General features: G+C 39.0%; 1 protein-coding gene across 13 annotated transcripts in view; it reads left to right on the plus strand.

Annotated features, from left to right (window-relative positions):
- Positions 1 to 25,185, plus strand: part of PPP2R2C (protein phosphatase 2 regulatory subunit Bgamma) — a 191,262-nt gene that overhangs the window by 120,384 nt on the left and 45,693 nt on the right. For 11 of the 13 annotated variants that reach the window (XM_088163102.1, XM_088163108.1, XM_088163104.1 and 8 more), the window contains 4 exons: positions 16,807 to 16,904; positions 17,524 to 17,689; positions 21,851 to 21,963; positions 24,199 to 24,376. In XM_088163102.1, coding sequence (XP_088019228.1) covers positions 16,807 to 16,904; positions 17,524 to 17,689; positions 21,851 to 21,963; positions 24,199 to 24,376 — 555 coding nt within the window. Of the gene's footprint in view, positions 1 to 3,933; positions 4,004 to 11,853; positions 11,909 to 16,806; positions 16,905 to 17,523; positions 17,690 to 21,850; positions 21,964 to 24,198; positions 24,377 to 25,185 lie in introns of those variants that run through there. The other 2 variants (XM_088163103.1, XM_088163106.1) reach the window with 2 other exon arrangements.

Consider the following 25,185-nt stretch of genomic DNA (forward strand, 5'->3'; position numbering starts at 1 on the left):
GTCAATATGTTTTCTGCTGATAATTCCATATTAATAAGTGCTGATGGTTAGTATCTTTAAGGTCTACTGACAATCTGATTGAAATCAATGGCAGTTTTGCCTCATTTAGTTCAATGGGAGCAAGAATGAGTCTTTAACCAGCAGAAAATTATAAACACCAGTCTCTGTTCATGTGTCATTCACTATGAACGAGAGTTTTTATGGTGCTGTCAGGCTGAAAAAAATTCTTTTCTTTTTTGATAACAAAGCTGCATTTAGCTGAAGTAATCCCTAGGTAGCCTGTTAGAGGTGTTCCAGCTTTGTTATTCCCAAACAATAGGGAATGTGGTCTCTTGCTGATTCCACTTAAGTAAGTAGTTGCTGCTGCTCAAAATAGCTTGAGACTGCTGTGCAGCTGAAATTCTGCTGCAGACATCCTGCATTAACCTAGTTATCTTGAATTTTCTCGTGAAATTCAGACTGCATTTTAATTCTGCGGAGCACATGATATTAAATAGGTTGTGCAGTTCCTTTTTCCAGAGTGCCAGAGACAGTCATGATGTTCCATGTCAATGAAGAGGCCCAGGCATCATGACAGCATCCTCCATCCTCTTATCTTTGATTATACACAGCTGATTGGCATCACATCCTGTTCTGAACTGCCTTAACCATAAAAATCCCACTAGCATTTTAAACTTGCTCATCTGCCAGGTAACCTACTAAAAAACGGAGAAGTGTCTTCATAAAACAGCTCTTCCAGGGAATCCTTTTAATTTCTCCCCAGGTACCCACCAGGAGAAATGAGCTTTGAAGTTTGAACAAGAGTTTAATAGGTCCAGGTCCTGTCTGACCAAGTGACACGGTGGCTGAGGGGGACTGACAGCTTCTCTCTAATCATTGCTGTAGAAGCAAAAGGAAAAAGGAAAGAAGGGTAAAGAGCACAGAAAGCCTGATGTCTTGGCTAGATTTTCAGGTTGCTTAGGGCTTTAAAGGTCAAATGCAACACCTTAGGTTAGTACCTCCTTAATTATGAGAAGACAACCTTTAGGGCACAGGAATGGCATGCTTTTGGCTCTACTCAGCAAGTGTCTGCACTCTCCATTAGTTCATGCTTTCATATATTCTTGAAGTATGGCCATATATTTGTAGGTCATTAATCTGCCCCTACAAAGACAAATAAGTTTTGCCTCCAAGAGAATAGTTATATTCATCTTACTTCCTGTAAAAAATACTCATGGTGCTTGGTCATCAGTGATCTGCAGTCAGGTTAACGCTGCCAGAGTTTCCACCATGAATAAAAACTCTGATAAAATGGCTGATAGATATTCTGGCCATTTTCAGCAGTTGGTCATTGCTCTTGAACAAAACTCAGCATTACTTTTGCATGCCTTCTAAGCATATTCTCTGAGATAAAAGACATGTCTGAAAGTCAGTAAATGAGAAAAGAAACCTTCAGTCCATTCAAACAGCCCTTTTTATTTGTTTGTGAGTTTTTTCCTTTTTATTTTACTGTGGTAAATTTTAATTTTTTGTGTTTTTGTCTGGTAATTTAAGTTTTTCTACATTATTTTGGCTTCCTTTGATTACAGGCTAAAATCCTTAATTCTCAACTCTAATGCATTAAATAGAGATCAACTAAAATAACATTTTCACTGGGTATTGGTTGCTTTCTACTCTCCCTATTAGTTTTGCATATTTGTGTCTTCCTGTCTAGTGTGTACATATCTTTAATCATCCCAGTAGTCTTGGTTCATGGACTGTATTTCTGGATGTTTGCTAAAAACTTTCCTAATGAAAGTCTGTCTTTGAATGTGGCATGGGGTTAGTCATTGCTTTGTTAGGATTGACTTCAAATAATATTTTGTTCTAGAACTTTATATACAAATTATTATCTTAATGATCATTAAGTTTTATTTTGTGCAAATCAGATGGGGGGATTGCTGCTGCCTGTTTTTCATTGTCAAATCTGATTCTGTATCTCCTTTTAGAGCAAATTTCCACATACAAGTTCAAATCGCTTAGATAAAGAATATGCTCATTTACAAAGATTGTAATTGATTTTTGGCCCTGTTTTTAATACTTTGCACTGTAAATGACATCCCAGTGGAGAATAATCATCATACAGATGTTTGAAATCTCCTTCCTGCAGAGTATGCTAATTGAAGTCTATAAAGTGTCATCGGGCTGCTCATTGTTTCTAATTAGTACAGGGCAGTTTCTCTTAGCTTCGTATAGTTTTGTTGGCCTCTTTCTTCATTATTTTACCAGCTGGCTATTAAATCTTGTCAGTTACTAAGAAAAAAAATTCAGAGTTAGAAATTTTTCTGTGTTGTTCATAGTGTCCTGCTTTCCTTTACCAGAAAAATATAGATTTTTATATGGTTTGATTCTGACTTTCTGAAGCTATCAATATGCTTTTAGGTCCAACAGGCCAGGTACTACTCTGGCATCTCTTGAAAGACTTTAACTCACATCATCAGGAGAAACATTAGTACAACAATAAATTTCTTTTCTCATTATAGGGCCTTTATGATAATGATTGTCATTTGTCTAGTTTCTGAAAAAGGAATATTTTAGTGACTGCTTGATGGTTGGATGTTTATTGCAGACCATTTCCCAGGGTATACAATCAGCAGTGTGATGGAAGTGGGCAGATAAAAGGGTCTTTTTATTGACAAGAGCTCAAAATTATGTGCAGAATTACTGGAAAAATAAGTTTTCCTGCCTGCTTCAGCTTCCCTGTGTGAGTGTACCTGGATACAGGTCAGGTTCTGCAGTTCTTTTAGGGAGTGTTGGATTGCACTTTTAAAACTCTGATAAGTACTTCCCTCTGGTATGTTAATTCAGCCTAAAATTATGTTTCTGTATTTCCTCATGTCTTTCTGCAGTTTTTTGCTTTAAGTAATCTGGGAGTTTATGTGACTTAAGAAGAGAGACAGATGTGTAGAATTTTCAGGCCTTGGCTGCTTTCTTCAGACCTCTATTCTAAGCATGGAAGAATGAAATAATAGCTAATTATCTTCATACGATTCTGAGGCAGCACCCATGGTTTTTTGGTTGGTTGGTTGGTTGGTTGGTTTTAAAATTTTTGTTGTTGTTATTTTAAAGTGAAATGGATATTTTTCTCTTGCATGCAGTGAGCATCTTTTTCTGAGTACTGAGGAACAACATTCAAAATTTGGCATGATGCATTGTTTAAACAATTGCCTATTGATTTCAATTGAAGTTCACTCTCATAATGTAAGTCCACACTTTGACTGAAGATTGAGGAGGTTCAAGAACACTCTCAAGAACAGCTAACAGACAATAATTGGTTCTATATTCTGAGGCATCAGACTAAGGTTTGGGTGGTTGACTTGATCTTCTCTGAATGACAGCATCCTGAGGAAATAATTTTCTTTCTTCCATCTTTGATTTTTTATCTGTGAATGATAATGTGATACATCTCTTTCTTCATGTCTAGGTTATTTTTAGTGTTTGGGGAAAAAAAGTACATGACAGCTGTGATCTGGAGAAGACCACAGTGAAATAATTAAAATAGAGTACACTAAAGTTGGAAGGGATCTGCAGTGACCACGTAGTCCACTGCCTGACTGATTCAGGCTGACCAAAAGTTAGGTAGTGTTGTTAAAGACATTGCCTCTTAAACACTGGCAGGCTTGGGGCATCTTCCACCTCTGGGAAGTCAGTACTGATATTTGCCCACCCTCTCAGTCAAGAAATTTTCCCTGTTGTTCAGTCTGAGCCTGCCCAGATGCAGCTTTGTTCCATTTCCACATGGCTGTCACAGGATACCAGGGAGAAGAGATCAGCACTTCTCTCTCTACTTCTTTCCTCAGGAAGCTGCAGACAGAAGCAATGTCACCCCTCAGTGTCCTTTTCTCCAAACCAGACAAGTCCTGAGTCCTCAGCCACTCCTCACAGGACATTCCTTCCAGCCCTTCCACCAGCTCTGTTACCCTCCTCGGGATGCATTCAGAGACCTGCACATCCTTCTCACATTGCTCAGCAGGCAGCACTGCAGGTGAGGCCACCCCAGCCCTGAGCACAGCAGGGCAGTCACCTGCTCTGCCCGGCTGGCTGTGCTGTGTTTGATGTGCCCCAGGCTGGGGTTTGCCCTCGGGGCTGCCAGGGCACCCTGCTGGCTCACACTGAGATGCTGTGGCCACACAGCACCCCCAGACCCTTCCTGCAGGGCTCATCTCCAGCTGCTCCTGTCCCCACTTGTACTTGTGCCTGGTGTTACTCTGTCCTTCGTGCAGAATCTGGCATTTTGACTTTAGAGATTCCATCCCATTCATCATAGCACAATGCTCCAATCTATCTAGATCCCTCTGCAAGGCTGATTGCAGAAATCCTTCTTATTGTTTGTGGTGGAAAATGTACTTAATCCCTGCAATCTACTTAATATGGTACTGCTTTACAGTGGACTGTCCAGTTAGTGCAGAGCATGTGTAGAGGCAAACCTTTTTCTCCAAAGAATTAGTTGCTACTTATGCAAGTGCATAGGAGACTACTAAACTGAAAACACCAGGTATTTGATCTGAGGTGATATTCCTAGAAAAGTACAGTGATGTGTTGCTTTCTGAAGTAAAAAGAGAAGGTTTTGTTACTTATAAATATTGCATGACTAAGGGATAGTAACATAAAATAAAAACGTTGTAGAGAGCCAGCTTCTTCCAGGGTTAAGAAATGGTGCCAGGGTCTGCATCTGTCCCCTTCATTGCAGTGTGAGGCTGATGGCAGCTGCACGCTGGTGCAGGCATGGGTAAGACAATTCCTCTCTCCACTCAGCCAGTCTCTGGCAAATTTTCCAGCATCTACTCGGTGGTTCTGACTTGGGTAATACTACTTTTCCTTTATCACGGTTCTTTGAACAACTAACCAGTGTGTTTCTCCTCTGTTTTGCCTTGGAGAAACCTGTCAACACCTTTTCTCTTCATTCTGTATTTAATGGATCTGTCAACACTGCTTAATGGAGGATGGTGAAAAGGTATGTTTTGTTGTTAGCTCTGAGCACGGCAGTGAGTCCTGACAGCAGTGGTGTCTCACACAGCATCGTGCTGTTGTTGCATTGGCTCTGATGCCAGTTCAGTCAGTTCAAGCTCAGATATTCCTCTGCAGTGTTCCTCTGCAATGCATAAATACACCCTCATGCAAACAATTCAGAAGCATCTCAACTACATATCCATAATTTATAATTATAGTGGGATTAAAATAGACTTGAGGCTTCAGTTGGCCTCGTGTCTCAGATCTGCTGTATTGCAGCAAAGGCTGCTCTGCCTGGAGAGCACAGCAATAATTACTGTGGACTGTGTTTTAACAACCAACCATGATTGCAAGGCACAGCTTCAAGGGTATTAGGGGAGTTTGGGAGCCTTGTGCTTCTATCAGGGGCTTAGGTCTAAATGTTATCTGTATGGGCTGAAAATTAGCAGTTCTCAAGCAATATGGCTTCAGGAGGCATGGCCTTGGGGAACGTGCCTGCAGATCTGTGAGCCACCACCATTTGCTTTGAAGCCTCCCTGATTTGGGAGGTCTGTCCTCCTATGTCTGTTTTTGTACAGGAGAAAGAAATCTGATTAATTATGATTATTTTTCCAGATGGTTTTGTTTTTGACTTTTCAGTTTTAGAGATAAGTTAAAAAAATATTACATTTTGCATTTAACCTTTTGATGAGGAAGGACTGATTTTGCTTACTGGTAAAACATAGGTTTGAAGCTTTGAAGTCTCTGATCCACAGCTGTAAACACAGTGGGAATGGTCTGATTTCCCACTTGCAATATTGCATTATTAGACCAGAAAGAGCTTTTAGGGCTGTTTTATATAATGACTCAGTTCCCCGCATGCTGCTACATTCGGAAGTAAAAAAAAAACAAACAGAAAATGCCTAACCAGGAAGTGGTTCTTGTTTTATACATTGTCCATGGCATTTATAATATTTGCTGCTCTAGTCCTGTTATGTAATTCATGTCCATTGGGAAAATTCCAAAACAGGGATGTTTATTTCCTGAGGCTGTTAATGGTGTTTGAAGTTTCTTTATCAGACACAGACTGGGGGAAGGTGCAGTGATTTTTAGTGTCTTCTGCTCTTTAAGTAATTTTTAAAAAATGAGTAATTATAGAGATGTGATGTATTTAAACTTGAGGGCAAATTTAACACTGTTAAATTTTTCACACTGCAGCTGTCTCTGGCATTCAATGTTTCAGGGCCAAAAGTTCATCTATTTCCTGACATAATAGGATGGTTTGGCATGCTTTTAATTTTAAGCACGTGAACAATCCCATCTTTCCTCACATTTATTCAGTTGGATACATATGTGTGCGTGTATTTATATATATAGGTAAAAAGTAAAGATTTTGGCCTTTTATGAACTGAATCTTATGAAACAAGCTTTTAGACTAATATAAAGTTGTGTAATCCTTTTTTAAGCATCATTTTCACATGAATATCAAACCTTAAAGCAGTAGGGTGATAGCAAAGCTGATAGTTACCCTCTTCATTTTACACAAGCCTGGGAGCAGACTGATGTTCCATCAGTAACACACAACCCATATTAACACCAAAAATTTGGATTTTTATCTTCTTGGGATCATCACGTAAACTTGTTGAAGAGATCTTGATGCAAACAAGAGCTACTTGCATGATCTTTGAACTTGGCTTTAGTTTACACACTTAGACCAGCCACACAACCTGAATAATTCTAAGGGGTCACAAACACTAATTTCAAGAGATGCTTAGAATGGAGCTAATATATTATGATATACATGATCTTCATCAAAGAAGTATTAGGCATTCCCAGAAGTCCCAGAGTTATATGATCTTGTGACAGACCCAGAGGCAAATTCAGAGTTGTCAGCTGAATTGCCTTTGGAGCCTGCCAAGCAAACAGATGCTAATGTTAGATGAGTATCTACATGGCTTGGCATGGAGCTCCCATGACAGGCAGCAAGCCCTGTGTGTGACCTTAGCTTGCTGGTCCACTGCTGGGAATCACAGAGATGCCTAGTGATGTGTGAGTTAGAGCTGTCTGTTGCTCATGGTATTTGAATATGGTTTATTTGGATGCTGTAGTCATCTTAAAGAAGATTTAAACACTGCCATCTACCCTCTTGGGTTATGACTGAGAAAAGCAAACACAGTTTGTTTTCCTTGTACAAGTTCTACAGGCTCCAGAGCCCCTGCATGCTGGGAAACCCCAGCCTCTGTCAGTTGCAGTAGGAAACCCTAATATAACCTGGCATAGCAGAGTGTGAATGTCATTTTGTGTGTGCCACACTGATTCCTTTGAGCTGCACTCACTCACTCACTCACTCACTCACTCACTCACTCACTCACTCACTCACATCTGCCTGGACAAACTGGATGTTTGGGAGCCCTGGGACCAGCTGGCACAGAGAGGTCCATGCCCATGAGGGTGACATTCTGCAGCTTCCAAACCATGGTGGCCATGCTGCCTGTTGAGAAGTGGCCCTGCCTTGTAGCCTCTGAGCCATGCCAGAGTGGTGTTTGGGGGAGGGCAATTTATTACAGCCAAAAGCCTTGCAAGGTGCTCTCTTTATCAATTTAACAGTGTGAATCATAGCATTTCAAAACCCAGGAACATCCTGGAACTCTTCATTTGCTAGCACAGATATAGGGCTGTTGTGTCTCTGCCTGCCTTGTAATCACTCTGTGCTCAAAGACTCTGGCTCTAGTCCAGCTTCTGGCTCCAGCCCTTCATGATTTTTAAGATTATATGCCACTCACTTCACCCAAGAGCCTGCTCACTGGGATTTTCTCCCTGGGTGCATGCTGTAGTGAGGCTTTGTTTGTTGGGACTCCATCAGTATATTCATTTAACATGCATACTCATTTGAGCTGAGTATAGGAACATTTAAGTCTCTAGACAAGTGATTAAGGGCTTTATTAAATAGAAATGTTTTGCTAAGCCACAGCATGGATTATCTGTCCCTTAGTATGTGTATAATCAAAACTGGTTCTCTGATCTTGGATAAAAACTCTGGAGGATCTGTTTCATTTTTTTCTTTTGTGTAAAATGGGAATTCTGACATTTCTTTGCTGACTTCCTTGGGTTGCTGTGGAGTTTAATGCCCAGAAAGTGCTTTGAACATGAGAACTGCTGTGACAGAATTACTGAGAGCTTTGCTTCTGGAATTTAATTGCTCAGTTAAGGAGGGGGAGGAAGAAAAATTCAGAACCAGCTGACAGTGAAATTCTGTTGAAGTTTGTATGTAATATATGGAAATAATATTCATATGGAATCTGGTTATTGAGAATTGTATTTTAAATTTTGGATGATTTTTCATTATTCTTTGATATATTTTAAATTATATTCTCTTTTAAAGAGATATTTTAAATATTCTCTTTTAAAATTCTAAATATGGGTGGGACTTTTTTTGTTCTTGTTTTAGAATAAGCTTTTAATAAAACTCCATGTTTTCTTATTGTAGATCATTGCAATTATTACACACAAGCATGATCACTTCTGCCAATAAAAGTAAAATGAATGTATATTAATAATTTGTGTGCCTTCCATATTTGGTTTATATTTTCTCTGAAATGCAGGGCGAGGTTCAAGGTCTCAGTGTGCTCTCCATAAAACCCGGTTGCCTAGCATTTTTAACACTTGGCAGCACCATTTCTAATCTGTGTGTAGCTGGCAGCCAGGCTGTGCAGCTCCTCTGTGGGAAGTATCGTGGAGCTGAGCAGCAGCTCCCAGCTCAGGCAGGCTTCCTTCTGTGGGTACCAGTTCAAACCCCTCTCTGGAAATTGTAAATGCATGATGTGATGCCCATGGCAATTTTTTCTCTTTTGTCCTCCAGTGTGGGTTGGTAAGAGGAGTGGACTGGCACGTTTCCTAAATATGCGCATGTTTATCAGGCAGAGTGTTTCAAGCCTGTTACTGAGTCCTTTGCTTAGATGAGGGTCTCATCTGGCAGCAAAGAAAAGAAAGAAAGATCTGGCTGCAATTTTGTTTTTCTTTTCTTTTTTACCCTCCCAGAAATCTCAGAAGAGTAAACGACTAGCATGTGTTACACAATGTAAGCTGTGAAGAAGATTTGAGGGAATGTGAAATTTAGAAGCTTTCTGCACATGTCTCTATGCTAAAATAGATACTGATCTGCAGTGTTTTCTTAGTTTTAAGTGTTGCTTGTAAGAATAGATACAAGCAGACTTACCAAATGGCTTAGACTTACTGAGAGTGAAAGGCTTTCTAGCCTTTTTTTTTTTTTTTTTTTTTTTTTCATCTTGTTGAGGCTGAACAGGATGGAGGGATGAGTGTTCCCCACTTTGGCCATGCCCAGTGGCTGAGGATGCTGGAAGCAGGGCTGGAGCAGCCCCTGTGCTGTTTGTGCTCAAGGGGGGCTGCAGGCTCACAGCACAGAGAGGCTGCTGGGGGACTGCAGGGATGCAGTGCCTGCCACTGTTGGGGGGCCCTAAATAGGTATTAAAATTAATAGTGGGAAGCCTTTTATCAGTCCACTGCATGTTTCAGATTAAGAAGGCACAAAGAGGTGCACCTGGTGACTTCAGCAAGGATAATATTAATAATGCTAATTAGCCTTTCTGCCTTTGCAACCTTGCCGGTCTAAGCAGGTCACCTTGAACATGAAGACACTGAGTGCGTGAAAACTGTAGCCAAATTTTTGAGAAATGTGTCCTAATTTTCAGCTACTCTACATCTGACAAATGTTCCTTGACCTTATTTACTACTTCAGTAGTGAGAAGCTTTGCATTTACCTCAGTGGGCAGAAGGTCAAGTCTCTTGGGCCTCTTTTCCTGGAGGCCCTGTACTCTGCAGGTGGGAGATGGGTGCCAGAAGCTCTGAAATAAGGGCTTTGAGCTTTTGAATGAGGAATACATATGGGGGAGGGTGAGTTTATGAAACACTGAATCTCAGTGACTTGTATTCAGTATAAAGTGTTGTTTTAGCACAGAACACTGAACCCAGATAATCTATTTTACATATTTGTCCTGTAAGCAGTTCTTTTCTACATTGACTGTGTTCTAATAGTTGATTTTTCTAATTTGAGAAATACAGCTAGAAATTAGCATGTGATTAAAAAGCTGTTGAAAAAATTTTCTAGGCTCTTAAAATAAACTCATACAAAAATAGTTGAGGAAAAACCCAACTCTATTAAATCTCCAGGCTAGAAAGAATAAATCACAGTGGTCATAAGTACTCATAGAGGGGCTAAAGACTCTGGGTTGTTTTTTTTTTTAAGATTCTGTTTCAAGTGAATTTTCTCTGAGTGAGCATTGAATGTATGTTCAGGTGTTCTGCATGGGAAGGTGTTTTCCTTGGTCCCTGAGGATAGGGATGCATGGACTTGTGAAACTCAGCAGTCTCATACTGGTCTCATGCTCACCTAGGCCTGGTGCAGGCCACCAAAGTGTGTATGTGTAGCATTTTTAAAATCCAAAAGTTGGAGACTAGGGAAAGATTAGCACAGTGCTTGCTGGGATTTGAAGTAAGAGAAAATTGTTGCTTCCATTCTGTGGGGATTTTTTAACTTTTATTTACTATCATCCCTGGTTGAAGTGCTCATGTTTCAAAGAGCTCTTCAAGACCTGTTCAGCATTCAACTGTGTGGTTTTGGATTTCATGTCAGGAAGAGGTTGAAACTCTGGAAGAAAGGTAATATTTAGCCTGATGAACCTTGTTCTTGCTTGACAAGATTAAATGGGGCTGTTTGGCTTTTGTCTTTGATGTATTTCCCTGTGTTAGCAAAGAAGCTAGGCAAGGTGGCAGTTAATAAAATAACAACCTGAAGTGTAGTGGACACCCATCTCTGGATTTCATTTGAATTGATCACCTTGTTTCACTCATCTCTGAAGGTTTTCCACTGTCGGCAGCATCTGTGTTTAAAGTTTGCCTTAGCCAAAATCAGCTTCCTGTTGTGTTTTGCCTTGTCCCTACATCTAACATGAAGCAAACATTTGTCATTGCAGCACAAACTCATCAGACTTTAAAGCCATATGAAATGAGGAAAAAAAGCAAAATTAAAGATTCATCAGGATGACAAATAATCCTAGGGGTGAAGGGGCAGATAGATCCTTATTTTCAAACTACTTCTTTTCTGTTGCAGCATTTCCTTGTACTCTTCCACGCTTTCTTAAGCTCTCATATATGCATGTAGTTTCTCAGGTGTGCTCTTTTGCATCCCTCCTCATGCTTTTTTTTAACATTTGCATGCTCTTTCCTTCTCCTGCCATCTCATGCATCCTTGTGCTCTCCTTTTTCTTATTTTCCTCACCTGGCCACCCAGCTTGTGTGCATAACCTGTGTTGTTTTGGTGCCTTGGAAAGGTGATCAGGCAATTTGTGGGTAGCTCAAGGAGCCTTTATCTGGGTGATGTGGTTTAGGTGCTACAATGGTAGTGCTGGATGGATGGTTAGACTTGATGATCTTAAAGGTCTCTTGCAGCCCTGAGGATTGTGATTCTATGATGCTGTGTCTTGTCTGCCCAAGAGTGGAGTTGGCTTTCTGGTGTGTTGGTTATGGGTGTTACATATCTGACCCAGCCAAGGTGGATGGTGTGATGTGGGAGAGTTTGCACTGTGCTTGCTTGAGCTTTGAGGATGCTTCTGATGTCCTACAATCCCTGGATCCTAGATAGTGAGTAATACTGCTGTGGCCCAAAATGAATGCACTTTACAGAGACTACTACTTCAAGCAGGAATTTTTTCAGTTGTCAAGGATCTCTCTGCCAGCTATTTCAGAAAAGAAGGCCTTCATACATTTGAAGTTTTGCATACTTTATTTTCTAACTGTTTGAGGAAACCGTTGAAACTTCAGCTTTTAAAAAGGTAGCAGCTTTTTCTTTCCATTTATGTTTTTATTTCCCTACTATTTTTTCTTTCTTAGTCTAGACCAAATTCTGACAGCACAGCTCTCTGTATTGGCCTTCCCTTCATTCGAGGTACTGTAATACTGGTCCTCTTTTATTTGCCATTTGTCCTTTTGTTTTATGGTTCTCTTTGTTGCAACCTTCTTTGTTGTTTCTTCCAGATTATGGTCCTCAGGGACTTCTGTATCAGTATGACTGAACATTGCTTGCAGCCATGCCAGATTGTGCTGTGATCTTATTGGATTTCACAAACCAAGGTTAGGCCAGGTCAGAACTTGGTTGAAATAACGTAGACTACAAGATTGCCTGCTAGCCACTGGGAGCACACACAACAGAAACCTGACCAGATGTTGATTCAGTCAGCTCAGGCAGCCAGGGCTGCTGTGCTCACTGCGGTGGGTGTGATAATAATGACAAGTTCTGACCTGTTCTGGCTGGTAGGATTTCACAGCTTTTTTTTTTTTTAGGGAAGAGTACTGTTGTTAATTCCAGTGTTCTGGCCCATTCCAAATCCTTTAATTCTCTATCAGGATTACACTGGAATTCAGTTGAAGATTATATTCTCTGATCTTCTTTTCCCTGTACTGTTGCATGATGATTGCCCTCGAAACTTGCTGTTCCAGAAGCTGCATTTGTGTGCTGGATGAAATAATTACAAAATTTTCTTTGCTTTCCAGAGCTTCTGAAGCAAAAAAGTTAAAGAAATTTTTTAAAATACCGCAGTCTTCAGATGAAAGGTTCCAGAAAAGTAGAAATTTTTAGTAAAAATAACACATGAAAATTACAGGTGAGCTTTTCTTAGGGTTGCTCAAAGTGTCTGACCAAAAGGCTCTATGAGGATGTGTAAGTATGCTCAGACTTAGCTTCACTGAGTGCATATTAGGTGGAAAATCACATGCTATTACACTTGAGTGCCCCAAAATGATAGGAAGATTGAATATATGGATGAGGCTTTTCTAATTTATTGTAGAGGTATTCGGACCTGTTGGTGTTCTGTATGGTTTTTAATAGCTTATTCCTTTAAATAAAGCTGTGAGAGGTTAAAAGGTGAACATAGAAAAGTATATAATGCTGTGAAATAAAGGCCAAAATTAACTTGGGCTACATATACCAACCTTTGTTTCATCCCTGCACTCGGCCTGAGGGAGGGCTGCTGGAGGGTTCATTTGCTGGGTCCATGCTGGAACAATACTCATGAAATTGTGGAAAGAACAATCAGCTTGATTTACCTCGATGTGTCCAGATGTACAGTGATGGACTTAGGTCTGTCACAAAACCTGAATATATCTAGCTAGGCAGCAGCCATTAACAGCATAGCCATTAAAAGCATCTAAGGAGTGTAAATTGTGAATCTGCAGAGAAATTAGTGAGGTATGAAAGGGCAGGGGTAACTAGGAGTAAATTAAATACTTCACAGGCTGGATCAGGAAAAACTTCTTGTCAGTTTAATAGTGTAGTGTAATATCTTTCTGTGTAGAGTAATATGGCATCTTTCTGTGAATATGTAAAATAAGTCTTGGGATTAAAGTCTGTAATGCATTTTACATACTGGAATAATTTGCTGTGGTTGGATGTGGACCAGATAATCGGGTGTTTATGCCCCTGGAGTATTTTCATCTTTTGAAAGTTTTAGGCCTGCTTTTCTGTCAGCAACTGTCTATTGAAGAAAAATATTGAATATCTTGACTTTTTAATCCAAATTTATATATATTTCTGCATATAAAAAATGGAAAATTTATAATTGGAGTAGGAAGATAAATGTTCTGTAAAAGATGGAATTTACAGTTGGATTGTAACTGTTTGGCATTGAGGTTACCCATAATTGCTCTTAATAGGTAAATTATCTCTGTCTCTGATAATCCTAATCATCAGTGCAAAGCTTGGCACTGCCAAGTGAGATATGGAAGGTGTAGTATAGAAGGCTGGAAGGAGTCTTTCATCTCTGCCATCCCTTGCCAAGGGCTTACAGTACATGCAAATTCATCAGCTTTTCCATTGTGGTGCATTTATATATCCTGGAGAGGCTGAAATCTGGGAATTAATTGCTCTGTGTGCTCAGGGGGCCACTCTGCAGTGGGAGAATCTGTGGGATTGGGACAGTAGTGGCTGATGTTGCTACAGCATTAATAAATACGTGGGGGAATGTCCTGCAGAAGAGTATGAAGAGCTTTGTTGATTGATTCTGTCCTTACCTCCTCTGTTTTAGGAAGAGCCAGCCTGGCTTACCCTTTGTTAGGAAACAGCATGACTGATGTTCACCTGCTGAACAGATGTGCTGGAAATGTTTGGGGGGGTGGTGGTGTCTGCACTGGGGACAGATAGCTGTTGTTTTCAGCTATTATTTACAGGATCAATAAAACTGATTTTCCAATTCAAGGATAATTTTTACCAACAAGCTACATAGCCTATAAGGTCATAATATTGGATCTGCTCTTTTTCAGAACAAGTTAATTTAAAAATGATAGGTAGCTTCTAGCTCAGGATTAGTTTTTCTAATAGAAAGGAGAGATGTATCTGGAAGAAACACCTTGGGAGGGGGTGAGAATTTTGCCTCAGAACAACATTGTTGTACACTGCCCTTTTCTTTGAACAATAATCATTTAACTGTGTATGATATTTTAATGACAGTCGCAATATAATAAGAAAATGCAGAGCTATTTTATTACAATCCTGGTTCAGTTATTGTTGAAGGCTGTGCAAATACTGCTGTGGTCTTTACTGGGCAGTAACAGATGCCCTCTGTAAAGTGCAATATATTTTATGATCACTGTCACTGTAGGGAATAATATTTTGTGATGTTGTGGAATTATTCCAGGCCAATAGCAAGTGTATTTACACATACATGTCCAAATGCCATTCATTCCTTTTGCAGTTACTTTACCTTATTCTTTTGTGACCTGTTGAGAAAGTTTCATGTACATGACTCACACACATACATATTTTAATACTACATTCCTCCCTCTGTATTTGCCCTTCTTGCCCATTGCATGCTTAAGATAAGGCACAGTTTAAAAGGAGTATCAGCATGAGGCTTCTGCAGTTGTGCCGTGTGACTGGGATGAGATACAGCTTTGAATGAGTAAAATTATGCAGCTGTCATTTTATAAGCAGGTGACCACACCTACAATCAGTATGAATTCTGCAGGGTAAGGAGAAAATAGCCCAAAAGTGTTCTACTGAAAGCAGTCTGAATGAACTTTACATGCCAGAAAAGTTGATTAGATTTTTAGATTTTAGAAAAAAACTTTTTATTTTTGACATCAAACTCAACCCACTGCAAACCCCAGAGTATCATGAAACATAACCAGAGTCTCTGTCCTTTTCCTATACTTTGGTAAGTCTCAGGCTTTTGTAGTTATTACCTATGAAATATGAAGTCTGTGGAAGTCCACATAAAAATCAAATGTCATTACCTTTGAGAAGTTTTGGGTTCAGACCCAAAGTACTCAAAGTCTTCATGTGCCATTTTTCTCAAAGTCTACACATCCATTTATGATCCCCTGTCCTCCTTTATATATGGAGTAGGGGAGGGAAAAAATGGAGGAACGTTGGTTTGATTTAGAAGAATTTGATGGTAAAGATTTGTTTAAAACATGAAAAGATATTTTTCTTTACTATGATTGGAGCAAAGTTTTCCTTTTTTAGATGGTAAATAGTTTATAATGTTTGAGTAAGAATCTGGCTTTTGGATGGCTGTGTTGCTGATGAGAGCTACTGGCAACACAAGCTTTCTAACATCAAAATGCTAGTTTATTAAAAGAATAATAGGAACAGATGTTTTCAATTCATAAAATGTATCAAGTAAATGGTACATCCACTTGTTATTTCAATTCCTTTGAATTTCTGTGAACTCATTTGGGGCTAGGTTTTCAAAAGAGCTTAGCCCACTGTCACTTCATTGTTCTCACTATAAACTGATGGATGATGAACGTGTTAGGGAACTGCAGCTTTTTATGCCTAAAGGGGAGCTCCTAACTACTGACACTTCTAAAATCTGGCCCATGGTTCTGATGAATGAATACTGATCATTATAGAGGATTCATACATGCAATCTCTGAGAAATACCCTGCATTTGCTGTGATTATATATATGATGGTTCCTTAATTTACTATTGCACTAGGCATTTTAATTCAAATTATGCTAATAGTGTAGGATTAACTGTGGATTATGATTCTAGCATGTGCTGTCATTCAAACAGAAGAACCAGTTCTTTAGCTCTACAGCCTCTTTCTCCCTCTCATCCTGATGTGTAGTAATTTGTGCTCAAGACTGGCCTCAGGTTTTAATGAGGTTTCTTGTTTAAACTGATGAAATTGCTTAGGGAAAGGCAGTTGTTGAAAATCAGGAAAAGAGAGGCTGAGATTCTTTTTGTCTTCTGATGACACATTTTCACGGTGCTGGAATGATTTTCTGAAAACAGTGATTAGAGTGGGCCCTTGCCAGCACTGCGTGGTGAACAGGTCTGGTTTTGCCTTCGTTCCTCCGTGGTAGGACAGGCTGTACATACTTTGCTTTTGCACTCTTGACTCATATACATATTTGAGAAAACTAGTGCTTGGGGGTTATGTGAAAATCATCAGAAAGGCCATAGAATAAATAATACATGCAAGAGAACTGATGTTATATTGGTCCTTGCTAGGGCATATAGCAGGAGGCCAGTTTCATTCTTTGCTAGTACTGAAAAAAAGCTTTATAGCCCCCCAAGATGGCTCTTCTTGAAGCATAACCTCTCCAGAGAGCTTCTCCTCCCCCAAACTGCAGATGTGCTGGAAACACAAATTTGCCTCTTTAATGTTTGCACTTGTTTCATTAGATTGTAATGGCATGCAGCCTGTTTGCATTAGTGAATTCATCTGAATTCCTTCAAAAACCTCATTTGTTGCATTTTTTGTGGAGTGCCTGATATTTCTAGTGAGTCTGTGCTGTAGCAGCAGTCTAAAATCTGCCTTTTTTTCTCTTTCTTCCTCCAGCTGATATTATTTCTACAGTTGAGTTCAACCACACTGGAGAACTGCTGGCTACTGGTGATAAGGGGGGTCGAGTTGTTATATTCCAAAGGGAACCTGAGGTATGTGGGTTACCAATGTAGTCCTTAATAGCCTGAGAAAACCTGGCTTAATTTTTAATATTTTATTTGAATTGAATTAACAAACTTGTTTACAATCTCAAGATTTACTAAAACCTATTACAATCTCAAGATTCAGTGGCACCTGTTTAGAGATGAAGTGAAAAAGGGTAAGGATTTTTAACTCATAAGTTTGCTGTCTCAAACCAAAATGTTTCAAAACTCAAAAATTCTGACACAAGAAAAAATAATGTTATTTTTGTTTTACTTCTGCCTTGTTTTAGTAGCCTTTGCCTGATGATGGAGCCCTATTCCATTTTTAGACAATACCCTCACTTACCTTTACGTTCCACTTGTAAACTCCATCCATCTGCAGTGTCTTGTGTAGAAGTCTTTTCTGAATAGCTGACATTTCTTTAAAAATTCTAATATTAAGTGTTTCAATATTCACAGTAAATTTCATTCTTGCTGAAACAAATCTGTCAAGATCATGTTTTAAATGAGAAATTAAATTAAATTTTCAATTTTTTTTTTATTTATAAGGTTGCTTATACACCTTTCCTAAGAGATGAAGCTATATTGCTGTCATAAACAACGTTTCTGTTGTTCTTATTCTCCATAGAGTAAAAATGAGCCTTACAATCAGGGGGAGTACAATGTTTACAGCACTTTCCAGAGCCATGAACCTGAATTTGATTATTTGAAGAGCTTGGAGATAGAAGAAAAAATAAACAAGATCAAGTGGTTACCACAGCAAAATGCAGCTCACTCACTTCTATCAACAAATGGTGAGATTGATGAGAGTTTGCAGTATTTGCTCTGTGTGTTTTAGTGCTGACAGTATATATTTGCTCATTTTAATCTACTGTTTTAGTAATTTCCTCTTTCAGAGTTTAGCAAGACTTTCATACTGCCTCTGATATCTGTTTGTATATTTTATTCATGGAATCACGAGGTTTTTCTGATTGATTATTCATAGACATTTAAAGAGCTATCCATTTTTCTATTAATATGCACTGCTATCCTGAAACAGATCTTGTGACAAAGGCATCACCTTACTCAGCAGCTTGTGATTCATGGGAAATTCAGAGTTTTTTCTGCTGTATTTGTCATAGCTTTTATTATTTGTAGATGTGTAAATGAAGACAGGTGAGAGAGATTATTTTATTTTTCTTTTCATTCATTATCATCAGAATAGTTTACTTAAGTTTTAAAGAGGTGCACAAATCTTGGGAAGACAGTGGGAATAATACTAGAATATTGATACTGACTTATATTTCTAGTATGTCTAAGGCCTATTGATGAAAGAAGGCAGTATTATTGTCAAGAGAGGATATTCAAATATAAAATAAGGAAAAAAACTCCTGAATGTAACCTAGCATGCACAGGTGTCATTTAAGAAGCATTTAGACACCCACAAACTTTATTATTGCAAATGATGAATGAGACAAAATACCTGGTTTTAAATTTTAGATCTAATGGTAATCAGAAAATAATATTTTGTTCTAAGAAGTTTGAGTGTAATTGGGGGTTGCTGATAAAAAATAGCGTAATCTCATCTTTGGGAACTGACACAGTCACCAAGTGATTGTGTTAGAATATATTGCATTAAATGTTTACATTAATTCAAAGTAGATGGTAATTTTTTAGTATTTTGTAGTTTGTTTTACTTAAAATTGTCATTGACTCTTTGGAGGCACTGCTACTTATTCGAAATTAAACATACCCGTTAAAGACAGGTGATTTATACTAATTTAATGATTAGTCACCTTATGAAGTTTGGAAGTTTATTTCTACTCTTCTCCTTTGGTCAAAATATCCCTCACCTTCTTCAGATAAATAAGAGTGGCTTCTTCCTAGTCTGTGATACAAAAGTAGACAATTGGAATTAAACCTCTCCCTTTTCATTTTAAAGTTTGGTTTCAGAAACACAGAGGAATACAGTCCTCAGATGTTCAGCTTTTACAGTTATAGATAATAGACCATTACATGAGTTTTCTGGTTCATACTGTCATGAGAGGGGAGAAAGGAAGAAAGAACCAGTCCTAGTGAGCTGTGGTTAATCTAGTTTCAACCAACAGGAAGCAAACTTAGAACCTGGAAAATACTTTGGCCTCTGCTTCTCCCCCTTAGTTTTGGAGCATCTCAGCAGACCTCTTCATGGTGAGGAGAACAGAAATGGTTCCACTGGCACAGGCCTTGGATTTTGGCTTTGAATTGCAAAACATTTGTGTGTGCCAAGGAGGATTCCTGGCTTCCTGGCACAGCGGGGTTGAAGTCTCAAGATTCACCTCCTGGCATAGTCTTAAAGATGGTTTTAACTTCAGGGTACAGACAGCCCACGTTGAATTATTCACTGTCTCACAGATTACCTGGGAGAAGCCTTTGACAATGTATATCAATTCCATGCCTATAAAAAGGATAATAATGCGTTTCCTAATTTGAAGGCACTACCTGTCACACGTGCTTGTATTTGACAGATTGTAGAACTATCTTGAGAACTGTTATTTTTTTTTTACTAAAAAAGTCTGCTATTTTAATGCAATTTTTGATATTTTGCTCTCTAGTAATTTAGGATCTAATGCATCGTTTTGTGCAGAAAAATGAGAGCTGTGAAACAGAATCCTGTCCATGTGCTCAGGTGTACAGTGCCCACTGAATGTGCTGGAAGGAGCATCCTGCTGTTCAGGAACGGGAGGGGAGAGTCAGTCTAAATCTAACCCTCAATATATGAGACTTGGCAGGTCTGCACCTGCCCAAATCTGTTTCTGTCATTCTAAGGAGGACTTTTGTCTGAAGTTGTTTCTGCACAGGTCACCTCTCTCAGAGGCAATCTTGGTTCCTTTCCAGTTCATGTTATCAGCTGAGCTTGGATTGTGGCATCTTAATTAATGAGACAGGAGGAAGTCACCAAGGCTTTCAAATCCCATTCTGCATTTACAGTGCTTGCAGTTAACAAATTTGCACTGTAAAATGAACTGATTTTGTAGTATAGTAATAACTTCTTCATTGGTATCTTCTGTACAGAATATATTTGGGCCACTTTCAGAGCTACATAAGGTAGATCAGAATTTGGCCCATACAGATTCTTTCATCTGAGGATTTCAGACTGCTTGCCAGACATTAATTAATTTTAACTTCACAACAACCTTGAGACCAAATGCTTAACCTCACAAAGATGTTTCTATTTTTCCTATATTTTGTAAAATATAAGCATTCTTAAAACTTCTAAGGAGTATTCCAAATCCAGAGGTGGATAAAGGAGAAGAATACTAATACATTATAACCTTACCTGCTAATAAAACAGTTTTCACTTAGGAAAGAATAGATTTATTAATAACAATCAAATCTAACAATGGAAAATTGTTTGTGTTTTTTCTTATAATTCGTTTTACAATTGCTGTGGTTATAATTTTTTTACTAGATCAGCAGGAATGCACTATTTACTTGTAATAAAATATCCAAGGGCATGATGTGACCTACGTGTATTTTTAGTAATTAATTAACATGGTATACAATACAAATGAAATTTGTTGAATATTTAAAAGCAGCTTTTGAGTTGCAGATTGAACTAACCTCTTGTTCTGTAGATTGACTGTAATTGTAATTTTTTTTTTGCTTGTATATTAGCATATCAATATCATTAAGAGATACATAATAGTAAAAAATGAGTAATGGGGGGTTGATTTTGAAACAAAGAAAGTTCAAAGTTAAAAGTTGCCATAGAAATGTAAATCAATTCATGTTTTTTGTATATCCTGTCTTTAAAGTGACTTGTACTAGAATTTGAAAGTAGTATTTGGATCAGCCACACTGGGGAAATTATTATGCTCTGCTATGTACTTGGGGAAAGAAAGGTAAAGGAAGAAAGTAGAATGAAATCGGAAATTATGCAGGAACTGAGTTTAATAAATCTGTGCTGGCAGCTGAAGGGCAGAAGCTTTGGAAAGACTTTGGCTGCTGCACAAGCACATGAGTGAAACAACCATTAGAATCTCAGGGACAGATTTTTTGCAGAAGAGTTGGCATTGATTTTTCAGTCTAGGAAGCATTAGGGTTGGCAGGTTAGGAGCACAGCCACAGTGGGAGTGGACAATCAGCATTAGGAAATCTGGAACTTCAGCTTGTACAAAAAAACCCCCAAAAATAAATGCAGTGTGAATGCAGTTTAAAACATGTTTATTGGTTTCAGAGGCTCTTTGCTAATTGAGAGACATCATTACTCTCTCATCATGTGTTTCACTCATTGTAAGAAAGGAAGAGTCTAAATTTTATTCCCTTCCTTACAAGATTAATACATTTTTCTCCTTTCTTCTCTCTCTTGCCATCACAACACATTTCTCTTAGTTTGGTCGGGTTTGTTTTTTTCCTCAGTTATTTCTCAGCTGCTTTCCATTAGGAGGGAGAAATGCCTTGGTTTCTTCACAGCCTTTCATTTGCAGGGGCTCCTGATGTTACAGCAGTACACCACTGCCCATTCCACAGTGGGCCAGGAAGGGGTGATTGTTCTGGCTGTGTGCTCCGTGCTGTTCTTGTGCTGTTTATAAGTAACCTAGCATTAATGCCAAACTGATTTTAATATTGAGATTATTTCCTTGCCAAGTCGAATTGTTAAACTGAGCTTCAGCAGTCAGCATTGAGTAGTTGGAGTTTGTTCCACCTGCAAACTGCCAGGTTGAATACATGAGCAGCATGTGCTCGACATGCTCCACTCAGTCTGTCAGCTGCCAGGAACCCCTGACTCGATGTGAAGATCTGGGATGTGCTTTATGAGTATTTTGTCTGTTGGCAATATTTTCTGGATGTGCAGAATAAATTGACCCAGACTATTTCAGCACAGGACTTGTCTAAACCAGGGTGTAAACACTTCTTTAAGCAGTATATTGTGAAAGATGGGTAACTGCATTCAGAATTCCTATGCTGACAATTGCTTGTCTTTTCTTTTAAAGATAAAACAATCAAATTGTGGAAAATTACTGAAAGAGATAAGAGACCAGAGGGGTACAACTTAAAAGATGAAGAAGGAAAACTTAAAGATCTTTCTACAGTAACATCACTGCAGGTAAGCTTCTGTCCATGTCCAAAATTGTTTCTGCATGAAAAAGGTAGTGCCAAATCAGTAAAAGATTTAAATATGTACCTAATGCCAAGCATTTGTATGATTATGCCAACTGAAGCTTTAGCCAACTGATAGCTGTATTGAATCTGCCATGCATTTGCACGTCACAAATGCTTTAAGATATGCTGACCAAAGTAGGTATTTTTGAGAGTTCATGTTGATTTTATTTTTCCTGATAGGATTCTCTTATTGGGACTTAATGTGCTTTCCTAAAAGTTCTTTAACTTCTTGTGCTGGAAGCATTTTACTTGTAATTTTGAATAGGGCTCTTGCTACATTCAGAGCACCTGAGTTAAAGACAGTACACCAAATTTCAGTTTCATCTGGTTTTCAGTTTTAGAAAAGAATTATTTTAGGAGTAGCATTTGCAGTAGTCTGTGCTCTGGCAAACCTGGGATTCTGCATTGCTGAAAAGATGCAGTCGTGGAACTCATGTAAGCATATGTGATCATAGAATTGTTCTGTTTGGAAAAGACCATTAAAATCATCAAGTCCAGCCATGAACCCAGCACTGCTATTTTCAGTGAACCATGTCCCCAGGTGCCACTCCTAGAGATCTTTTGAATACCTCCAGGTATGCTGACTCAACCGCTTTCCCGGGCAGCCCCCTCCAGTGCTTGACAAAAATGTTGGTGAACAAATCTTTCCTAATATCCAATTATAATATAATAACGAATATAATCCAATTTTAATATAATAACCTTCCCAGTGCAGCTAAAGCCATTTACTTTTCTCCTGTCACTTGTTTCTTAGAGAGGAGACCCATCATCCATATGTTAATGTATATTTTTGTTCTTAGACTTTTTTGGCTGAATTCACTCCACGTGCCACTCCAAGGAAGTGGCTAAAGGTTAGAACTGGAAGGTTATGTTGTATAAACACTAATATGTCTTCATTATTGAAAACAAAACAAGCCAGTATTGTCTGTTGGGAAAAAAGGTTCCAAAGTGTAAATATGACTACATTAATGGAATAATTATCTCTTCTGTATGATTAGGCAAACAAAACTATTCCAGGTTGCTTATAGTCTGAGAATTCTCTGAGAATTTAGCATCCTCTTGAGGGGAAGAGAGGGGGCAGGCCCTGATCTCTTCTCTGGGGTAACAGTGACAGGACCCCAGGGAATGGCCTGAAGCTGTGTCAGGGGAGGTTTAGGTTGGATATTAGAAAAAGGTTCTTCACTCAGAGGGTGGTTGGGCACTGGAACAGGCTCCCCAGGGAAGTGATCACAGCACCAACCTGACAGAATTCAAGAGACATTTGGACACTGCTCTCAGGTGGTGTGATTCTTGGGGATGGTGCTGTTCAGGGTGAGAGTTGAACTCTGTGATCCTTGTGGGTCCCTTCCAACTTGACATATTCGGTGATTCTGTAGTTAAAAAGTTGGGTTTTGTTTTGTTCCTTTAGAAGAAAGCAGAACTCAAATGTTTAATTACTCTGTGTTCCTCTTTAAACTATCTTGTGGATTGATGTATGATAGATTGTTTCTGGTGCATGTTCAACTACATTGAATAGTCCCAGTCATGGACCACAGCTTTACAGGGTTTAATGCTTTATTGATAGGGAATAAATTGAGTGTCTATTTATTGAACCATGACTTTGAAGTGTCATGCAGGGAAATAACGAGGGCACACTGACAAGTGATAATCTGTGATATTGGCTTTTCAGGGGTATATGTGTACATACAGTATGTCATGTTGGCTTTGTTTTGCAAACCTTTGTTTATTATGTTTCTCTGAGATTAAAGCCTTTTCACTGCTGGAGTTTTTTGAAAGAGAAGCATAAAGTAGCCAAACAAATACAGTTAAGTGATTTACAGCTAATGACAAACTCTTTAGCAAAAGCAAAATACGAGTGCTTCACTGCTTGCCAGAGCCTCCTGGACAGTAGCTGATGCAGCAGGACTGACCTGTTCCGTGGCAGCTGCCAGTCCCTCCCTTCCCACAGTCCAGGCTTTCCATCCCTCTGCCTGCCTCTCTTGCCTCTCCCTTCCTCCTTGGCAAGGAAGGCCTTGCCCAGCAGTTAATCCATGGGGACATTCAGCCTGTGTACACTGTCAAGAAGTTTTATAATATTGTAGTCTTTGAAGGCTTTCTCTCTGTTGGAGTTCTCATCATCCTAGCAAAACATTTCTAGTCTTACTCTCTCTCTGTTTTGTGTTTTGGTGTTTTTTGGCAGGTGCCTGTATTGAAACCCATGGATCTGATGGTAGAAGTCACTCCCAGGAGGATCTTTGCTAATGGTCACACCTATCATGTCAACTCAATATCTGTCAACAGTGACTGTGAGACGTACATGTCAGCGGATGATCTCAGGATTAACCTCTGGCATTTAGCTATCACAGATAGGAGCTTCAGTATCCTTTATTGTGATTCCTTGCTCAGTGTTCATGTTATTAGTAGGGCTTAAGACGGATATTTAAAAATATTTTTCTGTGCATTTTAAAATATACCTTTACTTACCAGAATCCCTGCAGTATTTGTAACAGAAAATGCTGAGATATTGTAAGAGACAGCTAAGAGATTGCAAAAATCAGAGAATTTTATATGAAAAATAATGGTGTTGGTTAAAGGCATTTAAATAGGAAACAGATGCCAGCTGAATAGCAACTATCCACCTGACTAGAATACTCTGTACTATTATATCCTGAAGACATTTCATGCTGAGATACTGCACCTTGTTTTGCTGCAAGGTTAGTCCTTACCCTGCTCCTGCCCCCCATTCTCCATCATCCTGCTTCCCAGAACTGTAATGCCTGAGATATGCACAGTTTGGGGGTGAGGCTCAGCTGCTTTGTGTGAGTTGTGTCTGTGATTAATGCAGGTATTGCTGTTTCAAGTGCTGGCACTATCCTGAAAACTCCATAGTGGGATCATTCTGGCCATCTGTGAGGCTGCCCCTTGCACTACAACAGGGTGTCTTGGAGGGGGAGCAAAAGAGAATGTAGCCAAGAAAAGTGATTCCATGTTTTCAGAACATAAATAGACTGGTAAGAAGAGAAATAGGTTATGGGGCCAGCTCAGACTGTTGTATTCCTCTGGCGATTTCTTTTTGAGTGTATCAAAAGGAGTTGCAAGAATATGTCTCTGTGGATTTATATGAGGGACTATTAGATGTCAAAGTGAAGTTGTCCTGTTGGGGTAGTTTTCCTCAGAGAAGGCATCA

This window comes from Sturnus vulgaris, chromosome 4 (genome assembly GCF_052056855.1).
Source record: "Sturnus vulgaris isolate bStuVul1 chromosome 4, bStuVul1.hap1, whole genome shotgun sequence".
Lineage (NCBI taxonomy): Eukaryota > Metazoa > Chordata > Aves > Passeriformes > Sturnidae > Sturnus > Sturnus vulgaris.